General features: G+C 42.5%; 1 protein-coding gene across 1 annotated transcript in view; it reads right to left on the bottom strand.

Moving 5' to 3' along the window:
• CDHR1 (cadherin related family member 1) overlaps nucleotides 1–19389 on the bottom strand; it is a 48217-nt gene extending 28828 nt beyond the window's left edge. Inside the window, exons 1-9 of the mRNA XM_071563976.1 lie at nucleotides 19270–19389; nucleotides 17524–18032; nucleotides 16640–16735; nucleotides 8307–8452; nucleotides 7457–7507; nucleotides 6027–6116; nucleotides 5496–5582; nucleotides 3677–3793; nucleotides 1953–2096 (exon numbers count right to left, since the gene is read on the bottom strand). Coding sequence (XP_071420077.1) covers nucleotides 1953–2096; nucleotides 3677–3793; nucleotides 5496–5582; nucleotides 6027–6116; nucleotides 7457–7507; nucleotides 8307–8452; nucleotides 16640–16735; nucleotides 17524–17584 — 792 coding nt within the window. The 5' untranslated portion in view covers nucleotides 17585–18032; nucleotides 19270–19389. The remainder of the gene's footprint in view (nucleotides 1–1952; nucleotides 2097–3676; nucleotides 3794–5495; nucleotides 5583–6026; nucleotides 6117–7456; nucleotides 7508–8306; nucleotides 8453–16639; nucleotides 16736–17523; nucleotides 18033–19269) is intronic.
• Between the last annotated feature and the right edge of the window lie 358 nt (nucleotides 19390–19747).

The following is a 19747-nucleotide window of genomic DNA, read 5'->3' as shown; positions in this document are numbered from 1 at the left end:
TGAACCCCAAGGTTTAATTTGGGTCACTACCACAATTCGCTCTGGCTGCTACTGTGTAGGCTCCTGCATCACTTTGTGTCCCATGGCCACACAGGGCACTGAGACACAGGCAGCTGCCAAGGAGTCATCAGGTCACTTTGGTCCTACCTAATTAACTTCAGACAGGCAGCAAAAGCAAACAGAGATTGCAAAGCAACTTGGCCCACAGAACATTTAGGGCATAAAATTGTGACGGAAATCATGGTGATTTAACTGCCCTTAAACCTTGACTGTCATTCTTTCTGCACAAGTAACGAGGCCATGGGCCATGTGTACAGAACTTGTGTACTGGGGACTGTTTGCTCATGTGACTATTCCTATCAGCTCAGAAGGGTGATGCCTGTTACATTAAAATTCTCACCGAAGTGGCAGTGAGCTGGGCAATTCAGACCTGTGAACTGAAGTGTTACTGTTTGGGGCTGCAAAAACACTGAACATTGAAGTAACTGTCAGTTAATCACAAATGGCAACAAGGAACATTTTCATGACAACCCTTGAGTGAATTTTTCAAACGGGAGCAAGGTTTTGTTGGAGCAACTGGAAATACAGAACTGTATTTATTATCATTTATGCTGGAAGCAGCAATAAAATCTGCCTACTGGGCAAAATACAGTGCAGTTCCTTTGAAGGTGACAGAGTACTTGTAAATCCTGACAACTCCACCAAGGAGAAAGGAAGGAAGTTTACAAAATCAACACCAAATGTGCAAACACCACTAAAATCAGCTATTGCCTTTCTCTCTGTGGAGTTCACTCCAATAGCAAACCCCACACTGGGAAGGACCAGCTCGTGCTTCCATCATTATATCATAATGGTGTAAGTTATGAGCTCAAGCTGGATGTAATTAACATTTATCGACTTCCATTTCCATAGTAAACACTAACTTTGGTATGCACCTCATAGTTATTTCCAGATCTATATGTAACTATGCAGAATAAATCAATATACATAAAATCATTGATTTTAAACACCTGCAAAGTACAAAAGCATTACTTCTCTGCCCGGCTGAAATGTAACAGCCTCTGCAGTGAACTGCAGTATATAGTCATGCAAGGGCTACAGCATACATTGGAGTTGAGGACAGAAAATAAAGACATGATCTTTTCTGAAACTCAGGGGAAGACCAGATGAACAGTATCCAATCACACTGCTAAACAGATCAACAGCCTAATGCTGGGTGGTTTCATGGGGAGATACTGTATCTTGTTATGTATGACAATAGTTTAATTAAATCTTTGTGAGGGTCAAAGCTGGTCCATACACAGTATCATGTCACTGATCAGATATAGAGAAAACTCATTAGTTTGCAGCTTCAAGAATAACATGTGGCCTGTGAGGACTTCCTGGCCCATTCTGCCGAGCCAATAATCACGGAACAGAAAGCATCCTGCATTCTGGGGATGTCAAGGTTGTGTCTCCCCACGTGATGTCCATGGGACAGCACAGAGAGTCTGGAGGATTTAGGCATTAATTCTCCCTACATCTTGCACAACCAACCATTGGTATCAGATTGATCACAGATAGAAAATAAAAGTACTGTGAGACCACAGAGCACACAAACACAAAAAAGCTTCTAGCATGATGTGTTCAGCAGAGGAAACTGGCAGCCTGCTTAAGCCTTCAGCCAAGTGCTTCTAAAGGTCTGAGCTACGGAAGAGCTCTTAGTCACTGCCTGGGCTTAGACCAACATAAATGGGAAAAATCCTTTCAAACTTGAATGATAGCAGAAGGAAGCCTTGCATGGCAAATTCACAATAGATGTAAATATGAACAAATCTGAGATTTGGGCAGCCCATTTCACTTAGGAGTCATATCAGAGTTTAGGCCCTATTTCCAATAAGACCTCTGCTAGAAACCATAAGGTCATCTTGACTGAGATGAGAAAGGCTGCACAGATGAAAATCAGTACTTACTGCAAGCGTGTCCTCATAGACATAACCATAGTAGGGAGTCCCAATGAACATGGGAGGAGTGTCCTGAACATCCTCCACATTGATAGTAACCGTTGTGGTGGCTGAAAACACTTTGTTGTCTCCCCTGAGCTTCCCTCCACCATCCTAGAAGAGAAGTTGTCATCAGATGCGTCTGCTGAAACATGTCTGCAAATCATCTTATGGCATTGCAGGGACCTCATGAGTCTTCAGAAGCACAGTTCCAGGAATCCTTTCTCTCTCTCAACACACCAATTAATCTGTGCTGCCCTATTCCCTTCTCTTTTCTATTTGTCCTGCTCCCTCTCTGATTAGGAAGACAGCTTGCAGTGTCTCATAAATAATCTTGTACATTAAAAGTGTTTGGGGGAATATATGCAGTCATTCAGGATCTTTTATTAACAATACAAGAGACAGGGAATACAAATTTTTGGCAGGAAAGAAGAATGCTAGAAACCAATGCAAAAATTCAGTGACTAAGGTCTACAGCTTTTTATCCCACATACAGTCTTGTCATAAACACAGGACAATGCACAGTAGCAAGGTAGTGCATTTCTAGGGGGAAATACACAGGGCGCATGGCTCAAAGTCTCTTAGGGATTCTTGTGTAGGAAAGTGAAAGAAGAGAGAAGCTGTGCAGCCAAGAACTGTGAGAGAGCCACGGTGTATAAACAGTCTCTGGGGACTTGACTAGAACCAGCTCTGCATGACTGATAGAGCAGAACCAATTAGGAAGATGACTCACAATTTCAGAAGCTTGTAACACCCTCAGAGCACTAGCTGGAGGTCAGTAGTAATGCTGGTGTATAAGAGGATGAATTGTTCAACATGTCTGCAGTACCAACTCTAAAAATTCCAATTTTTCCTTCTTACTGCCACAAAGTCAGCATTTAAGCCAAATATTGTTACTTCTCCTCAAATGAACCTTGGCTAAATAAATACATAAAAAGGTTCATACATTTTTCATACGATATGAGAAACTCATAAGTAACATCAAAATTGTCCTCTTTCAACCCATGTGAGTCTGCCTGTGTGACAGGTTCCCACAGGATCCTGAAAGACTTTACTCCAGAATCTATAAACTGAATGCCTGTTATGAATCCTCAGCCAAGTCACAGGCACAGTGCTGCTAGGAATGACAGTGGCAGGGGAGGGATACACAGCAATATTTGGAGGATTTGAATAAGCTCCTGTCATGAGGCAGCAGAGAAGTGAAAAAAAGAAACAATCACATATATTTTCAGAAGAGAAGTTCATTTCTTGTGCTGTGCTGGGTGCAGCTGTGCCCTGTGTCTCTCTGTGGGTAATGACTGTGACCCGACCCTGTGCCTGGCAGGGGTTCGTCCTTGTGGTGCTGGGGCTGTGCCCCGGGCAGCACAAACGAGCCCTGGGAACCTGCCTTGACTCAAAGGCTGTGCTTCCTGAACCTGGGACTGCTCACAACAACCCTTTACTTCTGGGTGACTCTCAAAACAGAGGTGACACGAATGAAATGTGAGAAACCTGCTCCCAGATCCTCCAGATGTTGTTCAGTGGCAGACACTGCTTACCTTTCCTCCCTTACTTTCCCATGTTCCCTCCACACCTCCAGATGTTACAGAGGGAGTGACTCTGCTGCCTCAGTATACAACACCTGTACTGAAACTAATCAGCCCTACTCAAATACAACACCCCACCTCCCCTAGTTTCAGATAAAAGCCTTATACCTTGGCTACAACAACAACAAAATGTGTTCTTGATTTCTCATAGTCCAGGGTGACCCCGGTTTTGATGCGCAGGACACCACTGTGACGATCTATTGTAAACTTATTAGCATGGATGTTCTAGAAAAAAAAAGAAAAGAAGAAACAGCAAGAGATTACAGATATGGAAATAGGATTGCCATAGGGATTCATCTTTTATTTCATCTGCTATGGGAGAAGACTAGAATAATGATATGGTTTGGGTGAATAATGTATTTGATGAATTTCACCTCTGTGTGTTTATGAAGAATTCATGAACCAACCACGAGTCTCTCATTATTCAGAATACATCAGTTACCTCAAATGTAGATATTTTTAATCTTTTAGTATTTCATTGTGAAATTTTAAACCTTGGTTAACACCGTTCATTGCATGGAAAGACGTATGGAAGCTTAACACAAAAAAAGATAAGGGGAAAAAGAAGAAGAAAAAAAGGTGTTGCCCCTTAGTGTTTCAAAATTCCACTGGTTTAAAAAAAACACAAGGAAGCTACAGATTATTGTCAATACAGTGGTGATTTGGTTTTTGTGATATACAAACAAACTCTAAAAGACATCTGATATTCAAAGAGGCCTAAAAAGTACCTCTCTCCTTTCTTCTGAAGTAGAGATATCCATACAAACGCATCTGTTCTGGTACCCATACGCATTGGGCCCTGTCAGACAATCTTGGCCATTTCAGTAGACATCACCACCTGCCTGCATCAGACTTGAGCAGAGGGTTTTTCTGTGCAACTTGAGAATTCTCAGAGACTGTGCCAAAAGCCGTGGCAAGATTTTTTCAACAAATACACATAATTTAGTATCCTTTTAGACACAAAAATGTGAACTAGGCAGAGAAGTTTGAAATTGTTGTTCCTTGGTTCATAGTCTATCAGCTCACTGAAGAAAGCCCTTAGCAAAACTGAATCCTACACAGACTGTACTTTAAATGGATCGTGATTTGTGAAATCAAAGCTAAATTTCAACAAGGTATTCAACAAGGTTCTTTCACAGTATGCCCAAACTCTTAACCAGGATTAGCTTTAGTGCTATGTAAATATCTTCTAACTTGTTTCCATATTTGTGTCCAAATTAAATATTGCAACAAATTTGCTTTGGTTTTGTTTGTTTTGTTGGGGTTTTTTTCTGCTGCCTCTTGAATAAAGGAAACTGCCCCTAATCTGGATGAAATAACTTGTAGGAAGAAGGAATTTGAAGGATATAATGCAAAAAGTTGCCCTTTTGGAATGCAGGACATCTGTAATAGAGAAATTCAGCTTTAAATATGGAGCCCTTTCAATTCTTCACCAGTAGGCAGTAACTTAAACCTGGTTTCAAGCAGTCACAGCTTTGCCAGTGGGAAGACTTAGTACCTCACATTTCCCACTGGGACCCAGGTATCAATTATGCACCAGCCTGCTACACCAAAGGGCACATTTGGGTTTCCAGTGCATTTTGCTTTCTGAAGAAGGCTATTTCATGCTTTAGAAATCTCATAAGCATACAACATTACCAGCTAATCTTGCTGTCCTTGTCACTCCAAAGGAAGGGCCCTGCCACATGGAGTCCTGCTGGCAAGCACAGAGGTGTCAGTGGCAACTCCAGCTCCACTTCCTGCCCTCTGGACTGCCCTTGGCTGTTTGCAATCAGATTATATATGTTTTGTCAATGCTTTTTTCCTTGTGCACAGTACAAAATTGGTCCTGTAGGCACTAGAACAGGCTCAGCCCTGAAATCTGATTTTAATCTGATTTCTGAGATCTCAATAAATATGATTTTTGAAGGTACAGACAATACCTTACCTGCAAGAAGTAGGTGATACTTCCTCCAGAACCCGTGTCTTTGTCTATTGCCTCAATCTTAAAGATACTGCTGCTGGAGGGAGTGTTCTGTGACCAGAAAGAGTTACCAGTCACACAGAAGTAGAAAACCAGGTGAGTTAGAAGAAATGAAAAATTAATGAAAAAGCACGGAGGGTAACAAAGAGCAGAAACAAAAGAGGGAAGATGTGGAGAAATACAAAGAAGAATCACTTTGTGGAACAAAAATAACAGATTATCTTAGCTAAAACAAAGTGTATCCTATTTCCATTGTGGTCAACTCCGAAAATTCTCAGTGGCTCACATCTTGAAGCTTACCCCCAAAACAGCACACCTTAAGTACCTACAGACTTATTCCCTAAAGTTTGCAGTGAATGTTAAATATCTATGATAACCATAAACCAAAAGAATGTGAATTCATCCTGTACATCTTGTTATTTCACTGCAAACATACTAGCCCCTTTTTACATCCTATAGAAATATACTTCCAGCATGCAAAGGAACTTCACCAACCTCTGGGACTTCGACTATGTAAGGTGTGTTGATGAACTCTGGGCTCTCATCATTAGCATCCATTACAAGGATCCTGACTTTTTCAGAAACCTGGAGTTTAATACAAAGAACATATTATGACTCAAGTTGTTTTTCAGCACGTACCCGTTCATTGGCCTACTAAGGTGTAGTCAAAGGCAATAACAAATTGTGTTACAATAGAACATCTGTGCGCTACCAAAACTGAGCATATGTAAAAACATACAGAAAATCTTACAATCCAGAAGAATTTTCTTTGTGAAGAACACTCAGATACCTCCAAACTAAAGAAAAAATCCCAGAGAATTTTATAAATTACAGATTGAGCCTGATTGTCAAGGTTTTTTTTTCTTTTTTATGGCATTCAAGATATTGTGACACATTTTATGATAAAACATAAAAGACTGTAAAAATTGGTACTTGACAGCCAAGAGCATTCATTAATGCCTTGTTTGATATCATGATATTAGGTTAATAGTATCCATAATCCAGATGTACAAATACGTGCTACTAATATGTAACAATCCATCTTAAACAAAATGTATGATTTTCTTGTAAAAATTCAGAAGCAAACGTATTTGACCAACAAAACTCCCTAGCTGTTTGCAAGTGGCATGTGGATGCAATCCCATTATTTCCTGTTTACAGAGGTTGCCAGGGCAGTTGTGCCTGTACGAGCTGGCACCTCCCAAACATTTCTTGTAGTAATCTCAATTAACTTGTTTGAGATAAGGAGGAGCTCTAGAGTTATCCCGCCTTGTGAATAGTAAGGTCCCACTTTTGTGGCACCTCTAGTGATGAACCTCATGTCCTCCTATTGGCAGACTACTATCCTGGCTGTGACAGCATCAGTCCATAAATTGATAATGCAAAGAAAATTTGTGAAAGTAGGACTGGCTGCTTGTGCGATGCCTCAGATAAGTCCTTCGTGATTAGAGGTGATCAAAGCTTTATCCAGCAACAGACAAGAAAACTCCCACCGCCTTAGCCTAAGCAAATCTTCTTAATGTCATGCTGGAGAAACACTGTGGGGGTGGAGGGACAGTCAGCTCTTGGGTGCCCAAGACTAGTTCCTTTATTATCACACATTTCTCCAAAAAGCCTGCAGATTTTTCTTAAGCACAAATCCTACTGCACTGGCAAGAAGACTTCATAGGAAGCTGCAGCAATTCTGCAATAATTCTACAGGCCACTAAGTCAGTCTTTCAGCTCACACTACATTGTAATTATCCTCAAAGAGCCGAGCAAGGAGGTGGAGTGAGACTTGACTTACTGTGAGTTCAGTGGCTCTTGGAACAACATGTAAATGAGATTATGTTTTCTGATCAAATAAGATAGTCCCTGCAAGGTAATCTAATAGGAGGCGGTATGTGGGGACAGACAGTTTGACAAGCTACAGCATAGATACTTACTGTACTCAGGCCATCTGATATACTGACAATAACTTCAATCTCATCTTCTTTCTGTAAATCAAGAAAATTCCTTTGTTAGAGAGATGGTGCTGGTTGGAAAAGGGACTGCAGATTTAAACATGTCCAGGCAGGTATATGAAAGCAACAACTAATATCAGAGAACAATCACAGCACAGGCTAGGAAGACCCCTCAGAAGCTCCAGCCGTGGACATCTTGGACTTTCTGTGGCTACTGTCAAGACATGGTTGGTCAGGGTAAACCTGTTGTTCTGTAAAGTGCTCATGAAAATCAGTCATTTTTTTCAAGAAAAATTCCCTAAAAAGACACAGTTGGTTCCAAAATGTTCTGTCTTGGTATACAGTATTTTGAAGGGTTTACCAAGCACTGTGTATCCTTCTCTGTGAAAGACATGTGAGGGGTTCAATGCCTGTCTTCCCAGAATAAGGCTGTCTTTAGACCACGGTTGCTGGAAACATCTTTGACCCACAGGGTTATATCGGCTAAAGGGCTATGATGTACTAGAGCAGTGTCCTGGAACGCTGCTTACACAAATCTTCCTCCAAATGACAGGAGGGTCCCCTCTCTGAAGACTTGAGGATTGTAACTGCCCCGGAGCTCTTGATGGAGTTTGGGTGGGGGAAGGTAGAAATAAAGAATAAATTTGACAGCAGTGTTACTGGCCCAATTCAACTGGAAAACTAAGTGATGAGTGAAGTATAATGTCTTAGAATGGCAAAGTATATTACATGATTCAGGGGCAAATAAGTTGGCATTGTCCCCCAGAGCCACAGATCAAATTAAATGGAGAGAAATTCCACAAGCACCTGAAGCGGTGCCACTTGACCGTACCTCTCTGTCAAGCTCCTCGATTAGTGTAACATTTCCAAGGTTCTTGTCAACAGAAAAGTAGCGTCTTGATCCAGCTTCATAGGTCAGGTCATATGTCACAGGATCTCCTTCTGGATCAGTTCCATTCAGAGTGTACACATGGGTACCTGAAAAATTGTCATTCAACAGCATTTCCCTGTGGCCACTTCAATCAGTGAATATTTCACTGGTCTGCTCCTTGGGAACTTACCTACCCTGTGGCAGGCAAAGGTGCTGTGAATCAAACCCACTTACTCAGAAGTATAGATAAGCAGACAGTTCAATAGTTCTGATGCCCACCTTTTAGCCAACTGGTTAAATCAATTTTATGAGTGCTGGTTTCTGTCCCTTTGGGCCCTTTGCTGTGGAACTGCAGCCAGGTCAATACTGTTCACATCCATGTGCTTACACAAGGTGACAAGCTCTTGACTAACTGTCAGCCCAGGTGAGCCAAAGTGCTGCTGTTGTACAACTGGGAGACAATGTCTGCAGGACTAAAAGGCTCTCACAGATCTCTGCTCTGTGGAAACAAGACAATTGCAAAGGAGCAGGCAGAGAACCTGGTAACTGAAGGGAGCTCTCCTGCAGGACTGGAAACAAGCTCTGGAACTCAGAATTGCAAGAACATTTCCAGACTTTATCACTTTCAGAATTAACAGATGCAAAACTCTTCTTTCCTACTTCACTCCCCCTCATTCATTCTCTCTTATTAAATTCTCTACTTGACACACCCACTCATGCTCATACCAGTGAAAAGATTTTCCAACTCATCAAGGTATTTCCTTCACAACCTGGGGAAAGAGATAATTATTTCTATTTTTAAACATTTGCGAATTTGGTGCCAGATTTTCCAGTACACTGACTTTGTGTATCATAAGTGATAATTCCTGGGGGATTTATAACACGTTTTCAAAACATGGTGAGAGTGTTTATTAGTATTATTTTTTTAAATTTCCATGTCTGTCATTCTACTTTGCATTAATACCTTCATCCAAATCACTTCAACTACTTTACAAATACCAGTTAACTGAATCTGAAATACAAAACACTCTTGTTGGTTTTCCCTTCCAATCTGCTGTGCCTGGGGTCAATTACCTGAGATATTCAAGTTGTAGAGGTTAAGCACAGAAACTGTGCTTTACATCTAAAAAAGTCCTCTGCACTGGAAATATTGTAGCCAAGTGACTCACTGGTTAGTAGTGAGTTTAGTTCATGCATGCAAACCAAATATATGATGGAAGGATCCCTGCTAAGAAAATTAGCATAAAGTTAAGGAAGAACACTGTTAAAGGGAACCCAGAAGACTCCAGTTTTAAACTATTCTGGCCCTGAGTTTGAGGGATTTTTAATTCTGTACTCAAAAGTCACAGCCTTTTTCTCATCTCTCTGCAGTGGCAATGGAGTTTTTCCCTGACCAAATCCATAAGCTTCTGCTCTAGGGCTTTGACTGATGTCCTGCCCATAGCACTCACAGGTCAGCTTCTCAAAGGTTTCTTCAGTTTTGCAAGACAACCTTTCAGGCCTCATTTGCTTATTCATTGGAATGTAAACTGTGAAGCTGCTCAGTGAGCTTAATGGACACACAATGTCCAGGAATCAGTGGTGATATTTAGAAAACATAGCTGTCTTCTTGGCATAGCAGTAGATTATGCCAAACTGTGTGGAATCTGTGCTCACTGATGAACAAACTTTATGATAATTACCAGGGCAGTATTTGGGCAACTTTGTCCAGAAAAGATGTTCACATAGCAAAAATCAATAAGCTCACACAAGAGAATAAACACCCTGTAATGAACTGGTTCAGCCAGACAACAAACAGCCAAGATTTGTGAAAGAAGTTTACAAAACTACAAAACCCTTTCCACCTTTTCCTTTGACTTTTCCCACCAAACAGAGCAGAAGATAACAATCCATCTGTAACTGAAAATTATTAGGCAAATACAATGAGCAGTATGATAAGACTTCTCTGACTGTAACAACTGAACTGTGTAAGTACAAGGAAATTAAAGGGGAGGAATAAACTTGGGTTGATATAAAATAGTGTCCTGAAAGGACACCTGCCTCCTGATACTGCTGTCTGCATAAGAGACAGAAATTTAAAGACTGTTGAAGGTTCTGCAGAACCAGCACTGACTCATTTATGCTTGTTTTTCAAAAGCTTTGTCTATATATTACAGCTAGCACCTAATGGAGAATTTGGGTGTCAATTGTCAGCACCTTACTAACATTGTTATAAAGAAAATGCTTTTCTGCAGCCTTTTTTAGTCATTAGCTGTTCTTACTTCTTAGTTGCTTTTCTGACCTTCTTATTAACTTTTCCTGTCCCTTTCACTCTATGTACCACTGCCTATCCTGCCTGATTCTGCTGACTGCAGCAGCTGCTGGGCAGTACTCATTGTGCAGTGGAGAAACAGGATGGACACCACATCTGGGGTGTCCTGGAGCCTGTGGGCAATGACCAGGCACAAAGACCAGGGCTGTGGCTGTCGCTGCTCTGACTGCAGACCACTCCTCAGGGATATCAAGGCTGGAGAAAAATAGGCTGTGAAAGATTATGTGAACACATTTGAACTAGAACTTGTTCTTCCAGTCTCAATTTTCTTTCCTACATTTCCTAGGAATTTTCTTATAAGGAAAACAGGAATTTTCTTGCTGTTAAATGTGAGAAGAAATGTTAATATTGATATAAACTGAGACTACTGAGGTTTCTGAGTAATGAAGGGCATCATTGATCTTTACACTGAACTGTTTGCTTTTTAGCTAAAGATGATACTTCATTTTTCATAATACAGAACAGTTGTGTGCCTTTTCGTTGTGGTTCAAAATTTATTTCTAACTCATTATAATTCCTTATTTTTTCCAAATTGTAATTTCACTGCACAGTACTCTCCATATCATTAACACCCCCAGGAACACTTCTCAGCACAGTGTTAATGCCAATTAAAAATCTCTTCTCAGTGTGCTGCCTTTACTTGCTGAAAAGGAAATAAATGAAAAAGACAGCTGAAATCTTATCAGTGAATACCAAGTAAACAGCCTCTCCCTGTCAGAAAGATATGGGAATAGAAGAGTCATTACTGGGGATACAGAAACTACCATGTAAGAGCCCCAGCTGGAAGAGCAGGATGGTTTGAGTACCTAGGGGATGGTGCAGCAGCCTGGGAGAGGGGGAGTCCTGGGCAGCTACTCACTGCTTTCTGATACAGCTGCTTCCCAGGAGGCATGCCAGGCTTTCACTCTGTTTTCCTATTCCACCTTAAAAAGTAATTTGCTCCTGCACTGGGGTTAAATGGCTGTCCCATGATGCCATTGCTCCATTTTACTTCATTTCTGACTCAAATTTAATCACAGCCAGCCTATGCCCACATGCTCTGGGGCTGGTTTTGCCCTCTTACTGAAGATATGCTCTCTCTTTTTTGCTGTACAACACTCAGCAATCAAATCCCCTCCCCATCAGTTAAACAAGCCAAGCACATCTTGGACTCAAGCTTAGTCCTGCCTTTGTCCTTTGCCACCACAGCTGACATCTGCTAACAAGATGCTCAGAGGGACATCCATGGCCATGTTCCCAGGACAGGATAACTCTGTTGCCAGTGTCACAGCAAATACCATCCTGCCTGGGGTTACATGCCTGCTTTCCACCTGTCTTAGCCAAGGGCCATTTGGCCATCAGGAAAGGTAGAAGTGGACAGCTAACACAAAGCCTACAGATGGCTATTTTACTTTCTAAGATCACCCCAAGCAAAGGGGAGCTCAGGTTCCTGAAGGATATGGACCACACACCATGGGTACCTCAAAAACATTTCCTTTCCCATTCACTACCAGCTACAGCTCCTTCCAGAGCATGCCCAGGCAACCCCTGCTCCCTCCCTGCACCCTGATGCACCACCTGGCTGGAAAAGCAGGGATATGGCCAGGACCAGCAACTCAAAAGCCACAGCTGCTATAGCAGCAGCTGAAACAGGCCCTGCAGCTGCAAATGCCTTCCATGGGGAAAAGGGATATGGCAGCCAGAGCTCAGCATGGGGCCTGAAACGTCACCCCATGGACAGCAGCAATGTGTCCCTGCAGCATCCACAGCAACAAACACCAAGGAGAAGCCATTTAAGGGCAATTTTCTGATGTTTCTGCAGTTTCTGTCAGAAGAACTAGAACAGAATTGAAGGCTGTAACACCTGCAAGTCCTCAGCACATCTCTGCGCAGTGGTTGGCTTTGCAGGGGTTTCCCTCTGTGCACTGCTCTCTGTGCTGCAGTGGGGCAGGAGGCAGGCTGTGCTTAACACTTCTGTTTGGTAGATCCCAGCTTTCTGAGGGGTGGATCAGGGTGCTGGACAAGGAAGGAATGATATGTACCAGAGGGAACAAGGGGACCTCTACACAGTCAGCTGTGACTGACATGAAGAAATAAGACTGGGGTGTGTAGGAACGGGGCAAGCTTGAAGGATGGAGTGGAGGGGTCAGTCAGCCAGTGGTAGGTAGCTGGCAGCTGCAGATTTGATCAAAGAATTTTCAGTGCAAACTGGCTTTTAATAGTAAGGGGGTAGTGCTCCCTTGGGGGTGAAGGTAAAAACAGAAAGGAGAATGCAAGCATAAGAGATATGCAGAGATCTCCAGAGCACTGGTGATGCTTGGGCTTTCAGAGTAACGAACATAGACCTTCTGAGTATGCTTCAATCCCCTGCCCTGCAGCTGTTCCCAGTCCCGCCCTGTCCCCACTATGAGGGCTTACAAGGATTAAGAGGTAAGATGAAACAAACAACCTGAAATAGCATCCCACTCGTGGCTTAAGACCTCGATTAGGAGCACATGCACATTTTGCATGCACACAGGCGACTCTCTGCAAAGAACTAATTGCCCACCTGCCCTGCCAAACAGCCACAAACCACAACTGCTATTGCAGTTCATAACTTTTCCAGTTCCTAAATCTGGCACTGGAAGGAGCTGCTGTCCTGGCCCTTCTTACCTAGGGGGGTATCATGCTCTGCAGGAATAAATAGGATCTGGGAATCTGCAGATACTTTCAAGCAATCACACAGAAACAGTATTTGCTGGTTTTATGATAACTTATGGTACAATGTACGCAACTTGGTAAAAATGTTACAACTATCTCTAAATAAGAAAAACTGGGCGAAGGAAAAGAAGATCAAGTTAAGGATGATATGAGCATGGTAATGAATTTGACATGTCCAGAACAGTCACACAGAGAACCCATAGTTTCCTTTCAGTGTTCAAAATGTTACATGTCCCTTGCCTACAGATGCATGGGAATATAACTAACACTTTGCCAACTGTTGGCAATCTCAGCAGGGCTGAAGACTAAAATTTCTGGAGGTTCATTAAAGCTGCTGTCCATGGCATTGGTCAGGTCAGACACCAGCTGCTGCCAAGAAAATCAGCCTGTCCATGACTCCAAAATTTATGTAAGGACAGGGAAGAACTAATAGCAACTTGCCTATTTTTGCAGGACATCAGCCTGAGTGAAGTTATCCAGAATCAAACATATGGAAGTTTTACTTCCCTGTTTCATCACTGGTCATCCTGCTTAAACTGGAAGAGGACTGCTGGAGCATAGGTACTTGGGACTGCACATGGACATAGAAGACCAGATTCTTTCTCCTGCCTCTGGAGGAAATTAAGGCAGAGTGGTGAAGAACAACAGCCTCCTCTGCAGTGTGATAGCCATCACTGGGGCCACAGAAAAGGGCCAGCCTGGTAGACATTTAGCAGGCAAAATGTGTGAGCCCTCACTGAGCTCTGGCACAAAGCTCTGACTGTGGTCTGATGTGAACACTGGTGCTCTTGCCCCGTGCAAAGCTGAATGCACACCCAGCACTGCAGCACTGAAATGTCAGTTCTGTTTGCACCCTGCTCTGGGAGCCTTTCTGCCAAAGCATTCCTGAGGAGTGGCTGTGCTGGCACGGGCAGCATGTAGCAGCAGCAGTTTGCATTAAGCAAACCTCAAGCCACCATGTTCCAATGGAAAATCCAAAGGTACTTTCAGAAGAGGACCTTGAACTACTCATAGTTGTTTGTCAAGGTATTCTGGGAATTAGCCCAAAGAAGCGCTGGCAGCTGCCTGGCAAACCAACCACGTTTAGACGTCTAAGAAGTAAGGGCTTATCTTCCTTTCCCAAGGGTTTCTAAAGGCCCTTTGGAGCTTTCAGCGAGAAGCTGCTTCTCTCTTGTCTTTTAGAGCACACTTACACATCAAATTAGAAGTACAAGCCAGCCAATTTAGACACATGTCAACAAGTTCTGGATGAAGCCAGCAGGCATGAGGCACAGCAGCACTGAAGACAGAGCAGCTTGAGCTTTATCACTGCTGCAACCAAAGCACAAACTTTTCAGGGACCTCTGCCTACCTAGCCTTGTTTCTAATGTTACAAAAGCACGTGCAGAAGCCCATCATGTGTTTCTCATTATTCTTACTCAGGCTAGTTACAAGAGCACTAACATAGGCTCTGATCCCTCACACTGCTGTTTTGGTGTCAAGGCATGCACCCTCTCCTTTTTTGGCTGCTGAAGCCCCCTGATCAGATGCAGTGGGTGGAAATTAGTGCTGTACTTCACTGCTGCAGGGAGTGCTGTCATCTGTGAGACCATGTGGCGCTGCAGTCTTTACAGGAGGGACATTTTGACTGTGTTGTGACTCTGTGCCACCTTTAGCTCCCCATCCCCACGCAGGTGGCTGAAGGCTCCCAGTGGTGGCAGGGAGAGGCTGGCACTCTGTAAATGTCTGTGAACTGGCATCACACCAAGGAGTGGGAGTTTGATGGCAAGTGAGTTGTACTGTACTGCGGTTTCAGTGGTGGAGCTGGCAAGCACCACCTCTAACAAACTGAGTTGGGGTCCCATTTTGTAGCTGTCTGGCATTACAAGCCTCATCTATGCTTAGACAAGTGATTCCACTGGCTAATCTTACTCCAGAAATCAGAACTGTAGAAATTGCCAAGGCAGAGCAAGTGTAGTTTCCATGTGAATCCAGGCAGAAGTACAGCAAAAATTGCAGCTCCTTGGTCTGCCTCTGGCTTTTCCAAGTGCCACTACATTACTGTTGGCCTTCAGCTGGGGTTTCCACTTAAGCTTGACTAAGCAATAGCAAATTCCTGCTGCATCATAAGCAAGCTCTTTTAAGTTCATTAGTGAGATGTATCACTTCTACACTATGTGCTGCCTTCTCCCCCTCCTCTTCTCAAACTGAGCAGGTACAGGAGAATTCACTGCTTCCCAAGCACCCTGTCCCCACCCTGTAGCAGGCCCTGCATGGTTCTTGTCTGGCATTAGCACCACAGGGTCAGAAATGCAGAGTTTGAGCAAACCCAGGCAGCTGCTTCCCAGGGCAGTGAATGACCTTGTTCCTGCTTAGGAAGGCGTGGGTGGCAGTGTCAGGCTCCCAGAGGAGGGTTTGCCCTCTGATGCCTCCCCCATTCCCGCAGCCCTGGGAGGGGTGTTCGGGTGCACCCCCTGCGCAGCCATCTCTCTCCTCTGTGCATGAGGCAGCTAGTAAGGAAGGGGGTGCTCTGCTACTCAATTTACAATAACTAAATAAGTTTCTGATTAAGCCTGTAACAAACAGTAGAAAATCCTAAACAAAACCTCAGTGCAAAGTTTGAAGAAAAGGTGATGTTCACCACTGTAATATATTTTACATATAATTTTTTAAATGTTAGGAAATTATTCTTCTTCCATGGAAAACAGTGATTAGAAATCACCTTTTGTTCTTATTTTTTCTTAATGCAACCACAGTTAAAACAAGCATAGATAGACCTGCCTCAAAATGCTGAAATCTGAAAATGGTATAAATTTTTGAATTTTCAATAAAAAAAGTAAACCTTTCTAGGAAACATCAGTTATTTAGACAAAGCAATTTTCACTACAAGTAGAAACATCTTCTACCATTTTTACTATAAACATGAAAAATGTGATGACTGTTTAAAGAAAATCATACCTCTTACTTTTCAATGTACAGCTTGCTTTTATCAAGGCTGATAAAATTACTAGCAGCTAGACTTTCTTCTCATAAGTATTTAGAGGATTGGTAAGAAGCTTCTCACCACCATGAATTTATTTCTGACCCCAAAGGTTTGTGCTCTGAAGCTATGAATAAATCAGTAGACCAAAAAAGGGGAGCTAAAAATCATGTTTTAAATTGCAACTACAATTCAAATATGTAATTTTAAATTGAGGCCAATTAGAATCCTGAGAGAAAACCATCACAGAATATATAACAACAATCTACAATGAAATAGATGTGTTAATCATAAGAGCAAGCGACTCCAGTTTCACAGTTTAAACATAGTAATTTTGATACTGACCAACAGGTGTGTCCTCTGAAAGGCTGAGAAGTGCCATGTTCCCGTTTGTGCTTCTGGCTCCATTATCAAAGAAATAGGGGGCATAATTTGCCTGAACTGCAATTAAAAGAAAACAGAAGCCAAAGAAAAGCATTTTGTAGGTGGGAGTTATGTGGCTTACTCAGTTAATTACCTGAATCTCAATAAACATGTGCTGTTTTGGGAATACTAGGAGTGCATAACACACCCAGTTGCTGCAATGGAGTCTCAGAACTGTATCTGTATGAATATTTTTAATAAAATTACTTCTACATGCCACTGTGTCAGTATTACACAGCAGTAAAGAGAGTATGTTAAAAAAACCAACAAACAAACCAACTGAAACAAAACAAGTGGCAGGATCTCTCTAAAAAAATCTCAGCCACTTCCAGACAGCTTCACTGAAAAATGAACCTTTTCATCTTGCAATGACTGCACACAATGACTCTACTCTACTCAAGTCTGAAACTCTCCCAGTGCCTTGGTACCTCAACCTTTATTCTTATCCAGTGTTCTAAGCACATACTGTCTTAAAATTATGCCTACTGCATGAGCAATTAGCCATAATTAAATAGTTACTTACTTGCTGCCAGACAACAGCAAAGTTAAAAAAAAAACAAACAAAAAAAAACAAGAAAGAGCAAATTAGTTGTCATTCTACTGACTGTCTGTTAGAGATTCAAAATAGCCTATTTGAAACAAAACTCCAAATATATAAACACAGAAGGTAACATTTGCACGGGGATCAGTTGCCAAGGAAAATATTTCAGGACAACATTAGCACATCAGTAAGGATTACTACAAGATTTAAAGTTACACTTGTATTCTCCTATATTTTTACTTAACAAAGTGATTATTGTACTCACCCAGGCAAACATGCACCAAACTGAGAAATAAGGAGGGGGTGAAATGCCTTACATGCTTCATCCCACTGAAGAAAGAGCCAACTTCTTCTCTGTTTTAATGGCTTGGTTTGTTTTTTTTTTTCTCTCAGAAATGCCCAGGAAAACGTCCTTCAGACTGATGTAGTGGAGAAATGTGCAAGAGGCAGTAACAGATGCTAAGATGTTAAGCGGATGACACGTCTTAATTTCTGAAGAATTTAAAGAAGCTCCTTCCTACCACCTAATTAGACCAATTACTGTGCAAGGAGCTGTGGGACTCCTCTCTGAGATAAGATTTGGAGGAATCAGTGTAACTCTCATAGCTTCTGCTCTTAGTACTGTATTTGTGCTGACCAAACACAGAAGTCAAGGAGAAGGTAAAGCAGAAATTTGTTTTCTTTCTAAATTCTGTCTTTAATTCTCTAAGCCAGTCCTGTTTTTGAGAGCTAAAAGAGGATTCTTTTTCTTTTAGCCTTGGTAATCTTGGGAAACTGCAAAGAGAGAAAACCTAATATTAGCAACAAACAGTAGACATGATAATTACCATTTTAAAGAAAACAATCACATTCATGGTAGCAAAAAAATACACCACATTGCATAATTTGCAATTAAAAATGCAAAAGTCAAAATGTTGCACTCATGAGGTGGCCTGATCATTTAATTCTTAAACTGCACAAATTGCTGAAAGCACCTTTTACTTTCAGCAGGCAATTTTTAACCAACAGACTAATAATTGTGTTTAAACATCAACACGTCAGAGCAGTTAACAAAGCAACTTTTTTCATTGCTTGTTTTGGCATATAAAACGTGTTTGCACTAACTTAAAATACATATCATCCAATATATTATAGTGTTAAAAATCAGCCACTCCAGAAAGGTGTTCACAGATAAACACCCTTAAAAGAAACTCCATCATGGAAGTTCGTAGCTTCTTAGCAAGGATATGTTTACATCATGGCTTAGCTGTTTAAACTCGACCTGCAGCAAAGCACTTGCCCTTTAAGGATGTGCTAGTGGAGATTTCTGTTTTTTAATTAACAGCCAGCATGGAAGAAATGTCTAAGAAATTAAGCAGCCAAAGAGTTCCCCATTTCAAGGCAGAAGCTGCACATCCTCCTTGGCAGTGCCCTTGGCACTGGTGTGATGGACACAGCTGATGGTGCCCCACAGCCTGTCTGTCCCCACACCTGGATCTCCTATGGAGCTGCTGTGGTGGCAGAGCCAGCCCAGGAGGACCTGGCCGTGCTCCAGCGTCCTCACAGCTGGAGGCTCCTCCTGCTGCAACAGTGACTATGGCCATGCTGAGCAGTGGGTCCCATGTCACTGTGGGATGCTCCGTGTCCTGCAGTGTCCAGCTGGGCTGCAGGTGGGCAACCACAGCTCCCTCCAGAACAGGCTGGAGACACTGAGAGCAAGTGCAGAGCCTGGAAGCAGCTTCAGACTTGGGCAACAGTCAAGATCTTTGGCTCCCTCACTCATCCCAGTGTTCTATCACTATTTGCTAAAGTTTCAGAAGAGAGCAGCAGATCAGTGCTCCCTAGAGACAACCTCACACACAATGTCCCCTCCCACCCCTGACTGCGGGGTACAGAGCCAAAGGCAGGCAGCACTCTAGGGATGACTTCCATCACACATGGAGGGAAGGGACAGGCTGGGCAGTTCCTGTGTATCTGTCCTACAGAGGGAGCTGGCACTCAGATCATATCACACATTCACAGCGTTCCTTACCCTTGGCCTTTGCAGGGTGAACAAACGATGGAGAACATCAGGGAGAGGCCTTTGCTGCAGACACAGTGCTGTGATGCTCCTGTGCTGTGGGCAGGGCATGTCTGCACCTGCTGATCCCCACGGACCTACAGTGCTGCTGGGAGGAAACCTCTGCCTGCAGAACAAATCAACTGTAGGGCTCCCAGAAAGGGAAAAGTAAAACACTCAGGTCCATATTAACAAAACTCACCACCCATGATAGAACTTGCCAGAGAATGATACAGAGATCAAAAGAATAAAAAGACTCCAAATGAACCAGACAAAATAATGAAGATTATGTTCATTGATAACTAGCAAATGCAATGATATAGATGTAAATTCTGGCTCAGCAAGGCACCATATTACCACCTGCCAGAATCTTGGAAGTTAAACCAGGGGAAGGTTCTTTGTCATCTTGAATGAGATCAGACCTTTGGTGTGACTCTGTATGACTATTCCT

This window comes from Pithys albifrons, chromosome 9 (assembly GCF_047495875.1).
Source record: "Pithys albifrons albifrons isolate INPA30051 chromosome 9, PitAlb_v1, whole genome shotgun sequence".
NCBI classification, from domain to species: Eukaryota; Metazoa; Chordata; class Aves; order Passeriformes; family Thamnophilidae; genus Pithys; species Pithys albifrons.
Note: the sequence above shows the minus strand (reverse complement) of the source record. Positions and strands in the feature narration are given on the sequence as shown.